General features: G+C 42.4%; 1 protein-coding gene across 2 annotated transcripts in view; it reads left to right on the top strand.

Moving 5' to 3' along the window:
* Nucleotides 1–1384: 1384 nt before the first annotated feature.
* Nucleotides 1385–19204, top strand: part of SACS (sacsin molecular chaperone) — a 79078-nt gene continuing 61258 nt past the window's right edge. For both annotated transcript variants that reach the window (XM_070471674.1, XM_070471672.1), the window contains exons 1-2: nucleotides 1385–1492; nucleotides 16919–17422. In XM_070471674.1, coding sequence (XP_070327775.1) covers nucleotides 17403–17422 — 20 coding nt within the window. In that variant the 5' untranslated portion in view covers nucleotides 1385–1492; nucleotides 16919–17402. The remainder of the gene's footprint in view (nucleotides 1493–16918; nucleotides 17423–19204) is intronic.

Raw genomic sequence — 19204 nt, 5'->3', positions numbered from 1 at the left:
TGTGGAAATTAGTTGGATGACCCAAGGAGCTCTGTGACAACCGAGAGGGATGGAATGTGGTGGGAGGTGGGAGGGACGTTTCAGAGGACGGGACGTTTGTATGCCTAGGGCTGATTCACGTTGTTGTATGGCAGAAACCAAGACAATATTGTAAAGCCATTATCCTCCAATTAAGAAAAAAAAGAACTGAGGGGTGAGGTTTACCCCCAGAGGTCACTGGTGGCCCACATGGCACCACAGTGAGAATCAGGGGAAAAGGGTTTCCCAGACACACTTACCCTCCCGATAGGAGCCTGTCCTCTGTCCTTACCTGGTGATTATGCTAGGACGAAACACTCCCTACCAACTCCTAGGACACTATGTACACATCCGACTCTGTGAGGCGAAGATTGCCAAGGACTCCCTGCGGGCAGTTTGGTGTCCTGAGGGCAGCCTGCACGCAGCTGCTTTGCAGAGAGGCAGGTAGCTTTGCTCTGGGCTAATTCTGACACTGGGGGCCTGCTTGGTCTCCCCCGGGGAGAGTTCTAGACTTTGCTGAGCTGAGTTAGCAATTTTCCTTTGGTGTAAAGCAGTCCGGAGCTTGTATGCTCCATCTGCGACCAGATAATCCTCCAATGCAGATCCCACTGGGGACGCGGGCTTGTCCACATGGAACCTGGATGAACCTGGATGGAGGAGCACAGTGCACCCACCCAAGGCGCAGAGGGGAGGGCTGTATATAAATACAGACTTTCCTGGGCTTTCACATGCCTGTCTTGTAGGAAGCAAGGAGATAGATCCTATCTGATCTATTGTTCCAGTATTTTTATTACTCAACTGACAGTAACAATGAAAACATAGAGCTTCTGACAGCTGGAGAGCATTTCACAGTTTACAAAGTATTTTGAGTGAATGCTTTTTTTTTTTTAACCTTTGAGACCTCCTACTCAAATCCAAATAAAATACAGAAAGCACCTTGTGAACTAGAACCTGCAAGGTACATATGGTGTATTTATCGTGTTTCAGCAGCAAGTATGCGGCTGGTGTTTTTCCAGGTGATTCTAGTAAATTACAGGATTTCCAGACTGGACATGGACTGGGACTCTCTGTTTTCCGTGGGAAAATGCCACCCGCAAATGACTTGTCTAAGGCGACCTCGGCCCTAGGTCTCCCCGGGTCCAGCGGAGATGACCTCCTGCAGCCGTGCCTCCCTCGGAATGAGGCTCTGCAGTCAGGAGAGAAGGGACAGCGGGCTCTCTGTGGTCTGTGTCACCAGCCCGAGCCTGCAGGCCGCCTGGTGCAGCGTTATCGACACCCGAGGTTGGGGATGGTTCTATCTCTTTAAAAAGAAAAAAAAAAAAAAAAAAAAAGCATGCGTGCGGGTGGGGAGGGCGGGCTGCTGACTGCGGCACCGGCTCGGGGCCTGGACCAGCGCGGCTGCGGGGCCAGTCGCGCCGGACCCGCTGACGGGACACAAGGACAACAAAAGGCGGACGCGGCGCTGGCAGCCCCGGTGAGCGCGTGAGGCCCCGGCTGGGGGCCCGCAGGGGGCCCGGGAGTGCGGGCCCCGCGGGGCGGGGGGAGGCGCCCGGCCCTGCGGCCGATGCGGGAGCCACCTTCCGAGAGGACTGGGGCGCTTCTTGAGCGCCCCTGGCCGCGGCGAGGAACGGGCCCTTTCTCCACTCCTCCCCAGTCTGGGCCGCAGCCTGCGGCGGTGGGCGAGGCGACCCGCCCCCGCCGAGATGCTCAGACAGGCCGGCTTTGTCATTTTCATTTCCAGCCAGGCTTGTGGGTCTGCTCACAAAGGAGCCTTTGCTGTAACATGGAGTGTGGGCCTGGGAGTGTCCTGTTGAATTGTAAAGCGGGATCCCCCAAGTGCCTTCCAGCCTGATGTAGAGCAATTGTCCTCCTTTAAACTGCACTCCCTGAAATGAGTCCACACATGTCACCCAGTTATCTTACATAGCAATATTGGAGCACCCTGCTTTGAGTGGACCACGTTTATCCTAGTTATTAAATTATATTTTAATCAGTGATCCTTAAATTCTTAGAAAGAGTATCCCAGTTTTGACAACAACGAAAAATCTCTCACTCCTTTTGTTTCTTAAAACAAGGTTGATACCTCGGTAAAGAGGGCTGGGTTTGCTTCTGACGTGACAGTGTTTGGGCTTTAATTTTGTGTGACTTTGTCTTCCCTGTGCGAGGAGAGCCTGTTTGGATAAAAGACGGAATGCAGGTCAATCCCATGTGCTCCCTGGAGTTTTAAACCCAGGGAGCTCTGACTTCTCCAGTGCGGATGGGAGTGATAGATCCTCAACCTCATTTTATTTGTCACTTGGAAGGCAGATCGCTCATGTTGTTTCTTAAAGCTGTATACATCGATAACCAGGCATGGATTAGGTTAGTGCACGGGCATCACGTCCTACTGGTCTTACTCAGGACTAACTGGCTGTCTTTCCCTAATCTTGCCGCAAAGTCTTCTTTCACATCACGGACAAATGACACCCAGCTCCTTGTCCTCCTTCCTCTCGTGGCCGTCCCTTCATCCTTTCTTTACCTTCCTGGCTTTTTGCCTGGCCAAACTGCTCCTTTTCTGTCGAGGTCAAGGCTCCTTCAGTTTCTCTTTCAAACCAGCCATACTCCCATATCTTCCTGGCTCCGTGTTTGGTTTTCGAGATCTTTTCCATGTTTAAAACGGTGTTTTCTGTTCTTCACATGATGGGAAGAGAAGCCTCATGACAGCCTTACTTTAAGACAAGGTTGGCTTACATCAGCACATCTCGTGTTGCTCTATGCTGGGTTTGCTCTCGGAAGACTTGGGTTCAGATCTCAGCTCTGCAGACCCCGAAAACCCCCTCAGCTTCTGCGAGCCTCATTTCCTTCCTATGCTAGAGATGATGGCAGTTGTTCACACAATTTTCTAGGATTGAGATGAGCCAGTTCGTCTGAAGGCACCCAGCACCATCCTTGGCACAGATGTAGCTACTGAGGGGGTGTTTTTGTCATTGTCCCATTCAGTTCACCCAGCTACCTGTCCACCCACCCTTGGAGAAGCGGGCTAAAGAGGATTCTCTACCATGTCCCTGAAGGAATGGATTTTGAAATGATCATTTGACCAGGTGCTTCTTAATCAGCTCTGAGTACGTAAAACATACTCAGTACTTGATAAGGATCCCTTAGGGCTTCCCAGGTGGCTCAGTGGTAGGTAAAAGAATCCACTGCCAATGCAGGTAACGTGGGTTTGATCCCTGGGTTGGGAAGATCCCCTGGAGGGGGGCATGGCAACCCATTCCAGTATTCGTGCCTAGAGGATCCCACGGATAGAGGAGCCTGGCAGGCTACAGTCCATGGGGTTGTGGAGAGTCGGACACGACTGAGAGAGACAGAGGGAAGGATCTATTGTAAAAGTGATGCAGACATTTCCATGTCGGCACAGGCGTGTTCTGCTGGAGGAGGAAGGCCCCGTTCCCTTTCCCTAGGTCCCTTTAAGTCCTGAGTGATGGCAGAATTGAGGACATTGACAGTCTTGCCGTTGAGTCCAACTGAGGACTGCTAAGTGAATGATGTAGAGGGCGCCAAACTGGAAATGATAACAGATTCTATGGTGGTTCTGATGGTGGACAACCAGGGTGGTAACCTGCTTTTCCTACTGCCAGTGCTGGGACTGCTTCAGTTTCTATTTTATGTGCCTTTCTCCTTTCTCCTCACCACCTTTGCCTTCCTGAAACTCCACACTGAGCGCCTTGTGTCAGACTGCAGTCAGGATGGGCCGTTGTGCCCGTGCCTCAGGAGACACGAGGAAGTGGGAAGGGCCACGGCCTGGGCATCAGGGGCGTGGCCCTGCCTCAGCCTTGACTTCTCTCAGTGCTAACTGGAGAGTCATTAAACCTCAGCTCTGAGGTGAGATGTATGGTGTAGACCATCTTTACATTTTCTTCAAGGCCTGACATACTCAGTTTATAACAATTATTCCATCAAATAGCATGATTTCATGCTTGCTGCCTCTCTTCATTCTCACGGCAGCCTTATGAAGCAGGCAGCCCATTTTGCAGATTATTAAATGTAAAATTAAGACAGAGTAGAGGCCCAGCCATTCCTGATTTGTAGAAAGAGGGGGTTGACGGGACAGTCTCCAGTTTCGCTTTTCTCGCTGGACGTCAGTGAGCACTGAGATCAGCCTCCCCCTCTGAATACTGACTCCTCCCTATGGGGCCCTGAATCAGGGCACCCAGAGGTCATGGCCATGTGAAGCCCAGGATGCCACAGGGCTTCTCTGTCTTGTTTGGGACATTGGTGGTTTACTTACAGCAATGTTCCATCCAGACAAATGTCTGTTTTCAGTATTCTGCTCTGGCTGAGACCACCAGTCTGTCATCTGGTCCAGAAAATATGGGCTCTTCACATAGTCTTTTCATGTGTTCTGAAATGACATTTAAAAAAAAAAAAGTCAAAGCTGCTTGAATATTTTTATGGGTGATCATTTAAACTTCATAGAACTTATTATTAATTTCATTAAACTACTAAGTCCTAGAGAGAAGTTTGGATTTTTGCTGTATCTGGAATTTGTGCACTGTTTTACCATATGAATAGAGGTTCAGTCTTTCTCCTTGTTTTTAACGCAATGATGCATTTAACCACTAAAAAAGTCCTAATAGGGTTACCAGATGAATTACAGAAACTATTGTATAAGATAAACATAATCTAAAAAAAATTATTTGTTTGAAATTCAGATTTAACTAGGCATATTTTTACTTGCTAAATCTGGCACCCTTATATAAGCAGAACCTTACTTGACAAATAATGGTTACTTCATTGGAGAAGGAAATGGCAACCCACTCCAGTATTCTTGCCTGGAGAATCCCATGAACCCAGGAGCCTGATGGGTTACAGTCCATGGGGTCTAAAAGAGTTGGACACAACTGAGTGACTAACATTTCATTTCATTTCATTGGGCATAAAGATACTAATTTGTTAGGTTTCTAAACTTACAATATAAATTACATCCAATCTTTGTCAATTTTGTATAACATGCCAAGCATCTCCCTGGGTTTATTGACTAAAGCTTTTGTCTCCGAAAGGTTTAAACCCTATGATTATCCTAAGAAGGTTCTGATCCTGAAGAGTGTGTCCCAGTCACCTCATGTTCCCCAGAGGCCCTGCTAATGACTGAAAAAAAAAATACCCAAGATTTTAAATATATTTATTTGGAGTCAGATAAACATGGTTTAAAACTGACTCCACGTGAGACTAGCTCTGATGCTTCATCTCACAGAGGCTCAATTTCCTCCTCCTTAAGTGGACTAATTGCTCAATGACCGCACCCCCCACCTCACCCCACCACTGTCAGATGCCAGGTGGGCAAAGTCCCCTCCCCCAGGCTTCTAGAGAAACTTGGGTTTTCCAGTGAATGAGTGCATATTACTTTTCCCATCAAAAAGTCAGATAATAATAATATTAGATAATATCAAATGAGATCTATTTCAATCATATAATCTATTTTTAATATGTGATTTTTAAAAGCTTTATTGAGGGACTTCTCCAGTGATCCAGTGGTTAAGACTTCACATTCCAGTGCAGGTGGTGTGGGTTCCATCTCTGGCCTGGGAGCTATGATCCTCGCCAAAACACCAAAACATAAAACAGAAGCAGTATTGTAATGAATTCAACAAAGACTTTAAAAATAGTCCACATTAAAGAAAAATCTAAAAAAAAGTAACAGTTTTATTGAGATATCATTCACTTACTGTACAATTCACCCATACGGCATATTAGTTTTGTATAAACTTGGAAGATAATTGAACTTTTTAATGGTCAATCTGAGACTCGAGGGAGCTTATTCCAGTGGTAGCCCCTCCAAATCCTTGTCTCCAACAATTAGCTCCGCCCTCTTATGGACCAAAAGCTAAGACTAGATCCACTAGATTCAAGATACATTGTGAAAGTATAGATGTCTCTTGTTACCTGGAAATGGCCAGAGTGGTGAAATGACTCATTCTCTATTGAATACCTGTATCCATGGCCTTGCATCTGACCAGGGGAGGCAAAGGTGAACAAGACATTCTGGAGGACCTCCTTGCCAAGACGAGGAAGGTTTGTACAACACGGAAGAGAACACTTGGGACACTTGAGGGGATAATTTATACATTTTTCTTATTAGATTTGATAAACGATATTTTTTCTGGAGTACATTTTACTGGAAATCTTTAACTGCACACACACACACACACACACACACACACACACACACACACACATGAGGGCTTCCCAGGTGGTGCCAGTGGTAAAGGATCTGCCTGCAGTGCAGCAGACTTAAGACCCGGGTTCAATCCCTGGGTTGGACAGATCCCCTGGAGAAGGAAATGGCAACCCACTCCAGTACTCTTGCCTGGAGAATCCCATGGACAGAGGAACCTGCAGTCCATGGGGTCACAAAGAGTCGGACACCACTGAGCAGGCACACAGGACACACCCTCAAACACCCTACATAATAAGTATCTGTTACCTTTAACTCCACGTCTGGGCTCTGTAAAGCATATTATGTAAATCTTCCATTTCAGGGATATTTATCTGGGGTCACGTAATGGCTGTAGTGACCATTGACCTTCTCTACAGTAGACCGTGCCCAGGCAGTTCTGTTATTAATAACAGCTGCAGTTCTTCCTTTGTCTTACATTTTGGGCTCTTGATTTACAAGGTGAATTAATCTGACTTCTCTGTTTTGCAAAGATGCCTTTTTCAAGTCTGTGCTGACTCATGTTTTGCTCTGACAGCAAGGAGAGCAATACTGTTATTCCGAGGGTAATTCCAGTGGAGGCTCCTGTGGGTCAGGAGTCTGTCTGCACTGGCTCCTTGTTTCTGTAACATTAGGGACTTTCAAGGGTGAATTTTTCAGCACATCACAGAGGATTTAGCTGTGTGTGAATGTGTCTGGTCAAGCATGATGAAAAGTAATGCTGATTTTTAATTCTCATCTTTAGAGGAATGTGTGTTCTATTTGCAGGAGGTCTCTGAAGGCTCTTCTGGCTTGAGTCTTTGCTATAAAGGGGTGAAAAGACTGTTTCTAGGGAGACTGGCGCAGTTGAGACAGGTAGAGCTCAGGGTTGTTGAGAAGAGTGAAGGGGGAAGGGCCCCCTCAAATCCCCACTTCCTCAGACACGACCCTCAGTCACGTGGTCATGATTTAAAACCTAGGTGTCCGGTCTGTTTCTGTTTCAAGTAGAGCAACTCAAAGAAATGTTCGCCTTGGTTAAGTGGAGCTGGTGTGTTTCTTTCCTGCTCCTTGAATGAGATCATATATGGTGCCAATCCCACCTGCTATGGGAGAGCCCAGGCTGCCAAAGCAGGGTGTTTTTGCTGGATGGACACACTGTGCTTGTATTAGCCATGGGCAGTGACTTTGGGTGATGAGGCCAAATGTGTGGATTCCACAGCTGGCCAGGGCCAACCGCCAGGCCGGTTCCCTAATCGCCGTTGTAGGCTACCAACTGTTTGGCCCCTGATACGTGAGAGAAGGACAAGGGTCAGTGGGCAGAGGCCATGAGCTTGTCGTGTCCCTTCGTGTGTTAGAGAGTATTACATGAGCAAAGACTGGCATCTCGTATGTGCGGGACTGACCTGCAGATCATTAGGTACTTGTAGATGTTGTTCAGGCCGGTCTTTGTGATGACTCTGCGTGGATGGGGCAAACTGTCCTGGGCCACCGTGAGGAAGGCAGGGCATGAGAGATTATGTGATTCCCAAGCCGTGGCCTCCACCTTCAGTGATATGAGAGAGGGAGCCAACTTCCCCTTTGGGGAAATGTACGGGCAGAGAAGGAGGTAATAGTTTAGTGTCTTTATTGTGTCAGGCAGTCAATAGCAGGACTAAGGTAAGAGATGGAGTAGAAGCTTTAGTTTAAGTCCTTGAGATGGTTCTTGACTTTCTGGACACCAATTTCCCTAACTGTAAAATGAAATTAGTAATTTCCTACCAATTCATTAGGCTGTTATGAGACTGAAACAAGACAGTATCTATGAAATCACTCTAACAAATTATAAACACTGCACCTCTGCAAGGTAATCTTACCACACAACATTACAGTTTTATGATCAGTAACATTTCCACTGTATTCAGAATTTAGGATATTCTAATATTCTTGACCATGTTAATGAAATAAAGACAAAGTTATCGTGAAAGCAGTAAAAAGAAAAACCCTAGATTTAACATATCATGATTAATCTGATTTTTCTTATTGAGGAACTGTCAAATTTATTAGTATGGATAGTTTGAATGTTTATATTTCTTATGTTTAAAATTGCATTAGACTGCTGTTCAATCATATTAGATGCCATAAGAACGGCTAGTAGCTTTTATCTTCCATGTATTGTCATTGTAAAGGATTTATAGAAGTAAATGTGTGGTATACTGAAGCACTCAAAAATGGATTCACTATCAGATGAAGATTTATATACAATAGAAATGTTAAACATAGAGTATAAAAATCCTATATAGTGGTAATCAGCAAGGAACAAAACTTTTCTGTAGTTTAGAACAATAAGGATGAAATAGCAATAAATATACACTTAATTTGGAGAAGGGAATGGCAATCCACTCTAGTATTCTTGCCTGGAGAATCCTACAGACAGAAAAGCCTGGTGGGCTACAGTCCGTGGGGTCACAAAGAGTCAGACATAACTGAACGACTAACACACACACACACACACACACACACACACACACACACACTTAATTATAGGGAGAGATGTGTTCATTTATCTGCATATATAGACTGTTTGGCCACCGCACAGCAAGAAATGGATATTTGTTGAACTGAATAAAGGTGTGAGTGTGTGTATGTGAATCACATACTGAGAATTAAGACATTTTAACATTTCTTTTGTCTATATATTTTGATCTTGGATTGCACAAAGTAATCATGAGAATAAGTAAAGTAATATGTAACAAAGGCTTTGTAAATGTTGATGTGCTCTATGTTTTTCAATGTTATTCTGTGAAAGTAGCCTGGTTTATTGTTGAAATCCCCTACCTGGGGCGGAGAGGTCTGCTGGGGCTGGGTCACTTCCTGGTGTCCCCAGATGCTCTTGAAGGTGTGACTCACTTGCTGCCTCGCACCCCACCTGCAGAGTTAACGTCTCAGTAAACCGACATTGACAGGTCCTGAGGACATCTGTCATCTTGTCCCCTTCTCCTTGCCCATAGGGTGTAGGGCACAGCCTCTAACCTCTTTTAGCTTTGGTATCTTAACCTGTAAAATGAGGAAACTATATGGAAGAAATTATCGTCTACCTTCTAAGTTCTGCTGCTTTGTCTGAGGATTAAGGTGAGAAAATCAAACAAAATTTATTAAGGAGTCTGGCTCAGATGGTAAAGAATCTGCCTGCAATGCGGGAGACCCAGGTTCAATCCCTGGGTTGGGAGGATCCCCTTAAGAAGGAAATGGCAGCCCATTCCAGTAGTCTTGACTAGAAAATCCTATGGACAGAGGAGCCTGGCAGGCTACAGTCCATGGGGTCGCAAAGAGTCAGACATGATTGAGTGACAAACACAGATACATGGAGAGACCCAGGAACTGAATAGTTCACTGAAATGGCCAGAGCCCTCAACTTAAGTACCATCTTCAGCTAAAGACAGGGTAATGGCAGTAGTGGTGTGGGACTTCAAAGGGGAGGAAGGCAACTGACCCGAAGATAGGAAAGCAAACATTGGTAAACAGCTGTTTGCTGGACCAGGCAGTGACAATGGGACACGGGTGAACTGCAGCAGACAGACTCTGCAGGGTCCTCCTGTCCACGTGCCTAGTTCACACCACAGTTCTGCACGGTGATGGCCCATCCTGGAATAGATGCTCTGCGTTCCTTTAGATAGTTACTGAGAAGGTCAAAGCTTCTTCCTGAGTCTTTGGGGTCTTACAAAGCATCAGCCTAAATTTTCCAGTAGTCATGTATGAATGTGAAAGAAGGACCATAGAGAAAGCTGAGCGCCAAAGAATTGATGCTTTTGAACTGTGTTGTTGGAGAAGATTCTTGAGAGGCCCTTGGACTGTAAGGAGATCCAACTAGTCAATCCTAAGGGAAATCAGTCCTTAGGTGATAAAGTGATTCAATTATATATAAATAAATATGTATATATATATATATATATATTCTTTTTCATCTTCTTTTCCATCATGGTTTATCACAGGATATTTTATATATATATATGTGTGTGTGTGTGTGTGTGTGTGTGTGTGTGTATATCACAGTAGGACCTTGTAGTTTATCCATCCTATATATAATGGTTTGCATCTGTGGTGATTTAGTTGCTAAGTCGTGTCCAACAGCTGTGATCCCATGAATGCCTGCCATGCTCCTCTGTCCATGGGATTCTCCAGGTGAGAATACTGGAGTGGGTTGCCATTTGCTTCTCCAGAGGATCTTCCCGACCCAGAAATCGAACCCAGGTCTCCAGCATTGCAGACAGACTCTTTACCGACTGAGCTATGAGGGAAGTCCTAGTTTACATCTACTAACCCCAAAACTCCCAGTCCATCCCTCCCTGACTGCCCTGTCTGTTAACAACCACAGGTCTGTTCTCTACATCTATCAGTCTGATTCGTAAATAAGTTCACTTGTGTGACATTTTAGATTCCACATATAAGTGATGTCATACGGTACTTGTCTTTTCCTTTCTGACTTACTTAACTTAGTATGATAACCTCCAGGTCCATCTATGTGGCTTATCAGCCCAAATTCATTCTCAGGCCAAAGAGATACAGTTGGAAGTAGCAAATTTTTCTCCCCTATTTAATAGTATTAAATAAATAGTATTATTTAAATACCATGTGTAGAATTTCATATGAATGAAGAAGGATCTATTGGTACTGAAGGGGTCTTGGGAACCCTGAGGAATACTTTGAATGCTTGAGGAGTAAGTTCTCAGGGAAGTTTCACAAGGCTTTGGGTGCATATCTTGATAAGAAGAGAGGGGGTGAGTGGTGTTTAGGGAATGAATAGATGATCCTCACAAAGGCAATAAAATGAGGTTGCAATGCAAGGGTGACCCTTTCTGCAAATCTCTTCTCTGCTTGCCTCCCCTCCCCTTTCTTTCCCCTTTTTAAAAACCTTGTTATGTTGAGTCTATTAGTCCATCTGTACCTCATTCTTAATGAACAGCTATTATGATAATAAATGAAAGATGTTAAAGATACTACTTCAAACAAAGATGTCATTATGTACTACTCTATCATGTTATAAATGTATTTTCAACATTATCTCGTGCTGGAGACACAATATAGTAGACGTTTAATTTTTACCATTATTAAATGGAAATACTATGCATGCAAAAGAGTATGTATAAATTAGACTCTTTTGCCCACTTTCCTTTGAGGTAGTTTCTTTTTTATTTTCAAGAGTTCTCTGTTGATTATCTGTGTGGCAAGTATATTCTCCTGATGTATGTAGCTTGAGATGTTCATCTTTTTAATGTGGTTTGAATGTAGTCATCTTTTTCTTCTGTGGTTCGTGCTTTCTATCTGCTGTTTAAGGAGTTCATTTCTACCCTGAGGTCATGAGGATATTGGGTTATATTTCTTTCTAGAAACTTTATGGTTTGATTGTCTCACATAAGTGAGACACCTTAATCACCTGGAATTGATACTTGTGTGCACTGAGAGGTTCAAATACATTTCTATTTCCAGGTGGGTAAGCACCTGTAACATTTCTTGAATGGTCCAGCTTTCCCCACTGTACTCTACCAACACCTCTGTCACGTATCAAGTTTCCATTAATGCAAGGATATGTTTCTGAGCTTTATACCTTTTAATTGTTTCTGTTTGAATACCTTACCAACTCAGGTATTACAGTTTTTTTTTTTTGTTTTTTTTTTTTACAGTTTGCTATTTAGCAAAGCAAATCTTTCCCCTCATACTTCTGAAGGACTGTCTTTATTCTTATCCCCTTGTTTTCCCATAGGACTTTTAGAATTTCAAATTTAATTTTGAAAGGTTGTTGTGATTTTGATTGGAATGTCTTTGAATTAAAAGACCAGTTGGAGGAGAGGGGACATTTTAGTGATATTGAGCCTTCCTGCCCTGTATCATGTACATATCACCATTTTTAAAGGGTGTCTTTTGTTCAAGTTTATAGATTTTCTACCTAAAATTTTTATACAAGTTTTTTGTTATAATTATTCCAAGGTAACTTTTTCCCACTTGATATTATAAATGGTTGTCTCTAAAAATACCTTAAAAAAACTTTTGCTGGTATGTAGAAATACAGTTGAACTTCTATCAGTAATCTGGATCAACTCTATTATTAATTCTGTTGACTTGTCTGAAATACTTTTTGAATGTCCCACCTGTGAAAGGTGATGATTCCCTCCACCTCCCGTCCCTGTTGAGTGAAATGTTTACTAGACACAGAGATAACCCAGTGTGAGGTTTGCTCATTAAGAAGTTCCCATCTATTTCCTCCTTACTAAATGTTTTTTGTTTTCTTTCCTATTTGACAGAAGGGCTTTAATGGGTATGGAATTTGATCCTCTGATAAGTCCAATCAATTTGGTCGTAGACTATTATCTTGTATTATTATACTATATATGCTGCATTCAGCTTGCTAATATGTATTTAGAATTTTTGCATCTGTATTCATGAATGACATTGGCCAGTAATTTTCCTTTTCCATACTGTGCCAGTCTGGTTTAGATAACTGGATTTGGGAATATTATCAGACAGATGACATTATTTGGGCATATTGTCTGTTTTTATGTTTTCTGGTAGACTTTGTTGTTTTAGAGTTACCTTGCTTATTGAATATTTGGCACATCTTTCCAGTAAAACCATCTAGCCTATTGTTTTCCCTTTGGAGAGATTTTAAATATCAGTGAATGAAACTATTTTGGATTGACTTGCTTCTTGAATTTGTCTGGTACTTTATATTTTTCTAATAATTTGTCTATCTTCAAAGTTTGAAAATTCATTACCTTAGAGTTATTTTTAGGGGATTCCCTGGTGGTCCAGTGGTTAGGACTCTGCACTTTCACTGCCGAGGGTCTGAGTTCAATTTCTGGTGACATGCTAAGTCACTTCAGTCATGTCTGACTCTTTGTGACCCCATGGACTGTAGGACCCCATGGACTGTAGCTGGACAGGCTCCTCTTGTCTATGGGATTTTCCAGTCAAGAATACTGGAGTGGGTTGCCATTCCCTACTCCAGGGGATCTTCCTGACCCAGGGATCGAACCCATGTCTCTTGCATCTCCTGCATTGGCAGGCAGGTTCTCTACCACTAGCGCCACCTGGGAAGCACAGAATGTAGCCACTTCCTGGTAGGAGATGTAAGCTCTTGCAAGCCACACGGGCATGAGCAAAAATAAATAAATAAATGAAATTTAAAAAAAAATAATATTGTTATCTTTTAAATTCCTGATGCATCCCATTTTCATCCTTATATATATGTATATATTATGTATGTTACTTATTTTATCTTGATCAGTCTTGCTGCATATTGGCCAATTTTATTAGACTTTTAAAATAACTCACTTTCCATTGTATCTTTGTTTTCTATTTTGTTAATTTTACTTTTATCTGCTCTCAATCTTATTTTCTTTGGATTTATCCCCATAATCTTTTTTCTAAGGTCTTGAAATGGATACTTAATTTTCATTCATTTTCCTGAATGAAATTATTGAAGGCAGTAAATGTCCCATAAATCTACAAAACCCCCTCTATAATGAAGAAGGAGCAAGTCAAAGCCTCAGTGTTTTTCATGGGCACTTGCTTTCAACCAGAATTTAATAAGATTCCTTTTGTGTTCCTTTTGTTTATTTTTGGAGCTACCCTCTATTTGTGGAAAGTGGTACTGGGTTTCCATTTATATTGTGGGTGGAAAGTTTCCTTTTATAATACATTTATTTAAGTAGAGGGTTATTTTAAGAAAGAAAAACATTAAGTAAATAATCAAAGAGGTGATACATAGTAGGCCAAAGATAATCAGAATGGTATGCTTCATCTCAAATATGAGAAACATTATGAAATGACTATAATTTGTGACTACCATTTGGGAAACTGAAGTCCCAGGCAGTTCACTGCCTTCTCTTACCCGCTTGCATGGTCACTAGCAAGTGCAGTTGTTCAGCCACAGAGGATGAGCTTTGATAATCAGGGGGTAAGACAAGTGCTGGGCACACACACATGCACAAATGGTTCAGTGTCCAAAAAAAGGGAAACAGTTTCTGGAATTCAAAATTGTGGGTCAGATGTTCATAACAGAAGTGATACTAAAACTGAAGATGGGATTGCTAGTAAGCGGTCATGAGTGGTTAGGACGTGGTGGTCCTTGGGTCCCAGCGTGGGTGCAGGGGGGCAGATCTTCAGCGCATTTCTCCCTTTGACAAAACTGTTCAGATGGCAGCTCAGTAGGAGTCAGGAGAAAGACGGTATACTGACCATAATAACATGCTGGGGAAAGTCGCTGTATCCTGCTAGAAATGATGGCAAAAAAAGTGTGTGATGTGCATTCATTAGAGCTCAGAGTTATTTAGGAAAAACGACTGATTGTTTTTTCTTTTTTTTGTAATGATGATCCATTGTCCATCTGGAGGAAAGTTATAATAATTTGCCATGAGGTTCTTTGCTGTTTAGCAAGTTTATCAAATGTGCTGGGTGATACGAGGTTAGTTAACATCCCAGATGACAGAAAATGAAAATGATAGTCTGTCAGTTGTGTCTGACTCTTTGCAACCCCATGGACTGTACAGTCCATGGAATTCTACAGGCCAGAATACTGGAGTGGGTAGCCTTTCCCTTCTCCAGCAGATCTTCCCAACCCAGGGATCGAACCCAGGTCTCCCACATTGCAGGCGGATTCTTTACCATCTGAGCCACCGGGGAAGCCCCAGATGATAGAACACATATTCTAAGAGGTATTGACAAGCTGGAACTAGCAACAGAAGCAGTGGAGTTGGTGAGCATGAATGCACAGTGGTCCACTCAGAGCAGTTCTCCTATTTCCAGCTAACATTCTCAGGGAGGCAGGACCTCCTGCTTGGACATGCCTCACGGGCTGCAGGAAAAGTCTTGAAGAAGGTCTTGCTCCAAGCATAAGCCATTCCAGGTTTCCCTCAGAGGCTCTTATTTTACCATAAACATCCATATAAAGCCTGCGTCTCTTCAACAATACACTCATATTTTGCAGTTATCTTTAAAAGGACATTTTCACTGATGATTTTTTTTTGTATTTAAAAGATATATTTGGATTAATTCCAATTCTCACAACTGTTGATGAGTTCAAAGAATGTATATGTATCTAGAATAATAGAATTTTAGAGGTGTTGATAACTTTAATAATGTTGATATCAACACATTCCAGTTCTCTCATTTTACAGATAAAGAAACCAATCCTGTTCTTCTGCTTTATTATACACAACTGCTCTGAATCTGAACACTTCAAACTGAAGAATTCAATTTTTAAAATCCACTATTATACGAAAAGCTTTCTCTCTCTTGTGACTACAATTCCTTAGTGTAGTTTTAATTCTTAAATTTTAACTTAAAGTCTAGAATTATTCTCTTTCTTGACAGGTGGCAGACAAAATATTTGATATATAGTGAAAGTCACTCAGTTGTGTCCGACTCTGCAACCCCATGGACTATACAGCCCATGGAATTCTCCAGGCCAGAATACTGGAGTGGGTAGCCTTTCCCTTCTCCAGGGAATCTTCCCAACCCAGGGATTGAACCCAGGTCTCCTGCATGGCAGGCAGATTCTTTACCAGCTGAGCCACAAGGGAAGCCCATTTGATATACGATTTCATATAAAAGAGGAATAAGATTTTGGATGGGTTTGTTTCCATTAATCTCACTCACTCATGGCACCCAGGGATATTTTTATGATACCAAGTCACTAGGGAAGTGTTTGGGGAAGAATTTTCGGTGAGTCTTCAGTTTCTTCCCTGGATTTTCATGAATCCAAGAATCTATAGTGATCTAAATATAGCTTAGATTATGATCTCTACATTACTTTTGTCTACAAGGCAACACTGCTGGGTAGCAAAAACAGAATAAGTCAGCAGCTGGTTTTCTTGTTTTCCGCCCCTCACTTCCTAGTTGAGCATCTGAAATACCACCACTTAGCTCCGTGTTTCTAAGCTCCGTGTCCAGGGACTTTCTAATTATAAACTGCTGGTTGCATCGGAGCCCTGCCTAGGAACATGGCACCTGGTCTCCCCTCACCACTGGCAGAGTTGGTGTTTCTTACGTTGGTGTTTCACAGATGTGTGAAAGGTTCCTGCTTTCACACAGCTGTCTCCCCCAAAGAAATGCCATCATGTCTAAGAGGGTGCCTTGGATATTATAAAGGATTTGTAACCATGATACTTGCAGGAGTGGGTAGAAAATTCAGTCTCATGCATCCCTCTCACTTAGCCTGGTTGTCAAAGTTTGTCATTTTTTTTTTTTCTTCTGGTTTATTTCTTAACGTGTTAGGCTGTTGCAGGCACCCATGGTTCTTAAGTATATTGCTAGTAAAATACTCTTTTTTATTAAGCATAGATGTTTCATTTTCAGATGTGAGTTATAATGTATAAAGTCACAGGCTTGGGTCTTGGGGTGCTGTTCTTGAGAAAAGGTACATTGTGCGAAGCACATATTCCACTTGGAAGAAGCCAGGAAACTGGAGGGATAAGGAGAAATGTGTAGGGAGTGAGAACATGGAACTAAGTTAAGTGGGCGTGTTTTTATTTATAGCGACGGCCGTGTGCGGTTACGATGTGTGTCTGCCGGTGGCGAGTGGAGACCAGGTGCCATGCTCCTAGGCAGGGCTCCGATACAACCAGCAGCTTATAATTAGAAAGTCCCTGGAGCTCAGCACTGTGGCTGTCGGCCACGAGGAGCTGCCTCATCTGTGCCTTTACTGGGAGGACTTTCCCCTACTCCTTTTTTAACCCTTCCTTGGTTTTCTTTCAGGATCCCAGAAGTGATGCCAAGATGCAGGTGTTATCAGAGCAAGGAGAAGGGCGCTCGCCAGGGAGTATCGTACATCTGCTGAGATGAGGGCGAGGATCACAGGGCCCAAGAACATCCACAATATCTTCCCCACCTCCTGCAGAAAGAAATACAGAAGGTTCTCAGATGAAAATAGCTCCTCTTTGCTTTGGGGAAAAGCCAGAACCCATTAGCTGATCAATTTTACCTGGAGAAGGCCCGTGGGCTGCTGATCAGCAGGCGTAACCCAGGGAGGCAACACAGACGGGAGAGCCCTGCTGTGAGGAGTGCAAACACCGAACACAGTGATGCTTTCCCACATCAGATGATGAATGGACGCTGAGGGGAAAACAGCCCTTCTGCCGGCCAGGCGAGCTGGACTGGCATCCATGCTTACAGGAACAACTTGGAAGAAGGAAGAATATTTTCATGGTTTTCCCAGACAGATATTCCAGGACAAGTGATAATGGAGACCCAGGATAATAGGTAAATGAGTGAATGTTTTAAATTACGGCACTTTGCACTGAGATTCAAGGCTTGCTGGGTTTTCCCATAGGAGACATACGTTGGCAAAAACAGAGGGAAGCTCTCTCAAGGTGAAAGTGAATCAACCCCAGACACGTTGATTCTAATGGGGATTGTGTGGGTGATACTTGTACTGTGGGGTGGCAATCACTCCTTCCATTTCCCAGATGGTTCTGGGTTCTGTTTCCTGGTGTGGCTCTTACCGTGGACAATTGACTTGATGTGTCCTGTTTTCTCCCTCATAAAATATATGTATTGGTGCCTTTCACTGGCCTGTGATTTTTGGAAAATATTAAATAACAACTGTCAAGTACTTGGCATTGTATCAGATAAGCTGAGAGGAGAGAGAGGACTTTCTGCTTTTCCTTTATAAACTATGAAGATAAAAGATAACGTTTGCTCCTTTCCACAAATTTAGTTGCTATTTTATAGGAACCTATTTTATAAGCTTGAGGGTATATGCAAAAATAGATAGTATCAGTGATATGTAGAATTACCCCTTAAATTTCTCTGTTTTCCTTTTTTCTTAAAACAAAATACTCTTTGATTGATTTTTGATGGCTGTATTCAAATAGTGTGTTCAATAATCGAAAAGTTAGGGCCATAGAGACCAGGTAAGTCCTCACATCCAATGACATCGACGAATAAAAGAACTTTTTAAATTTGACTTTCCAATTTGAAACATTGGGAAGACCCAATATTTGTTTTTCTCATTTACCTTTTGAAAACCTTTATTCTTTAGACAGAGGAAGTTCAAGAGTAACTTTTTCAATAGAACTTGCTTCTTAACAAATCAGTATTAACTTGTGACTGATTGTTATTCATATGTGAGAATAATACAGGTACAGAGACGACTTAATGGGTTTGAGTTTTGACAAACTGGAACTTTTGATTATTTCTAATATTATAAGAAGTCATCTGAAATAAATGTTCTCGCTATTTGTGACACTAAATTGTTTAAGTTTGAGAGAGGAACCCTCATGTAGCACCATACAAGTGGTATCACAGTATTTTCTGTGAATTTTTTCTTTTTTTTAACCTTCTAAACTGCTTCCATATAGTGCTTTCCTCTTGTTTTGAAAATAGATTTTTTTCTATTTAAATGTGAACTCATTTTCATTCAGCTTATCAGTTAGCAGATTTGCTAGAAATAATTTCATGTATAAATTTATTTTAAATAGCAGTGATGACACAGACCCTTTGATGCTGACACTAAGTATATATTTTCAACAATTAAGATTGACTTGAAGCATCTAAGAGACAGTGAAAAAAACCCAACAGATTGGATCATCTTTGCAGTCACTAGGTGCTCAAGTCTATTTATAGCTAGAACAAAGTATAAATTAACTTTGAGAGTATCTTTGCAGAGATTTACATCCTGTAGGTTTTGGGCTCTTTATAATTTCCTCGGAACTTATAATTTCCTTAAAGCTAAAATGTCAGTGACTGCATACAGCAACATTTATGAATACATAGTATGCATTCATAAAGCATCTTAAGATTATTTTATAAACACATTTTTATTAAGATATTTAAAACTTGTCTCGTTAAGATCCTTATTGTGTAAAACTTGATTGCCTGGTCTTTTTGTTCAGGGGGCAAGATAATTTTTAAAGCTAAAAAGGATCTGGGGTGGGCTTGATCTTGGGCACTGTATCATGAGTGCTCAGGGGGCGTGTGTGGGCCATGGGGCTTGTTCTTACCCACTGTGTTAACACGCAAAGCCTTCCCAGCCCACTCACT

The sequence above is a fragment of the Odocoileus virginianus genome, chromosome 8 (assembly GCF_023699985.2).
Source record: "Odocoileus virginianus isolate 20LAN1187 ecotype Illinois chromosome 8, Ovbor_1.2, whole genome shotgun sequence".
NCBI classification, from domain to species: domain Eukaryota; kingdom Metazoa; phylum Chordata; class Mammalia; order Artiodactyla; family Cervidae; genus Odocoileus; species Odocoileus virginianus.
This window is presented reverse-complemented; position numbering and strand designations above follow the sequence as displayed.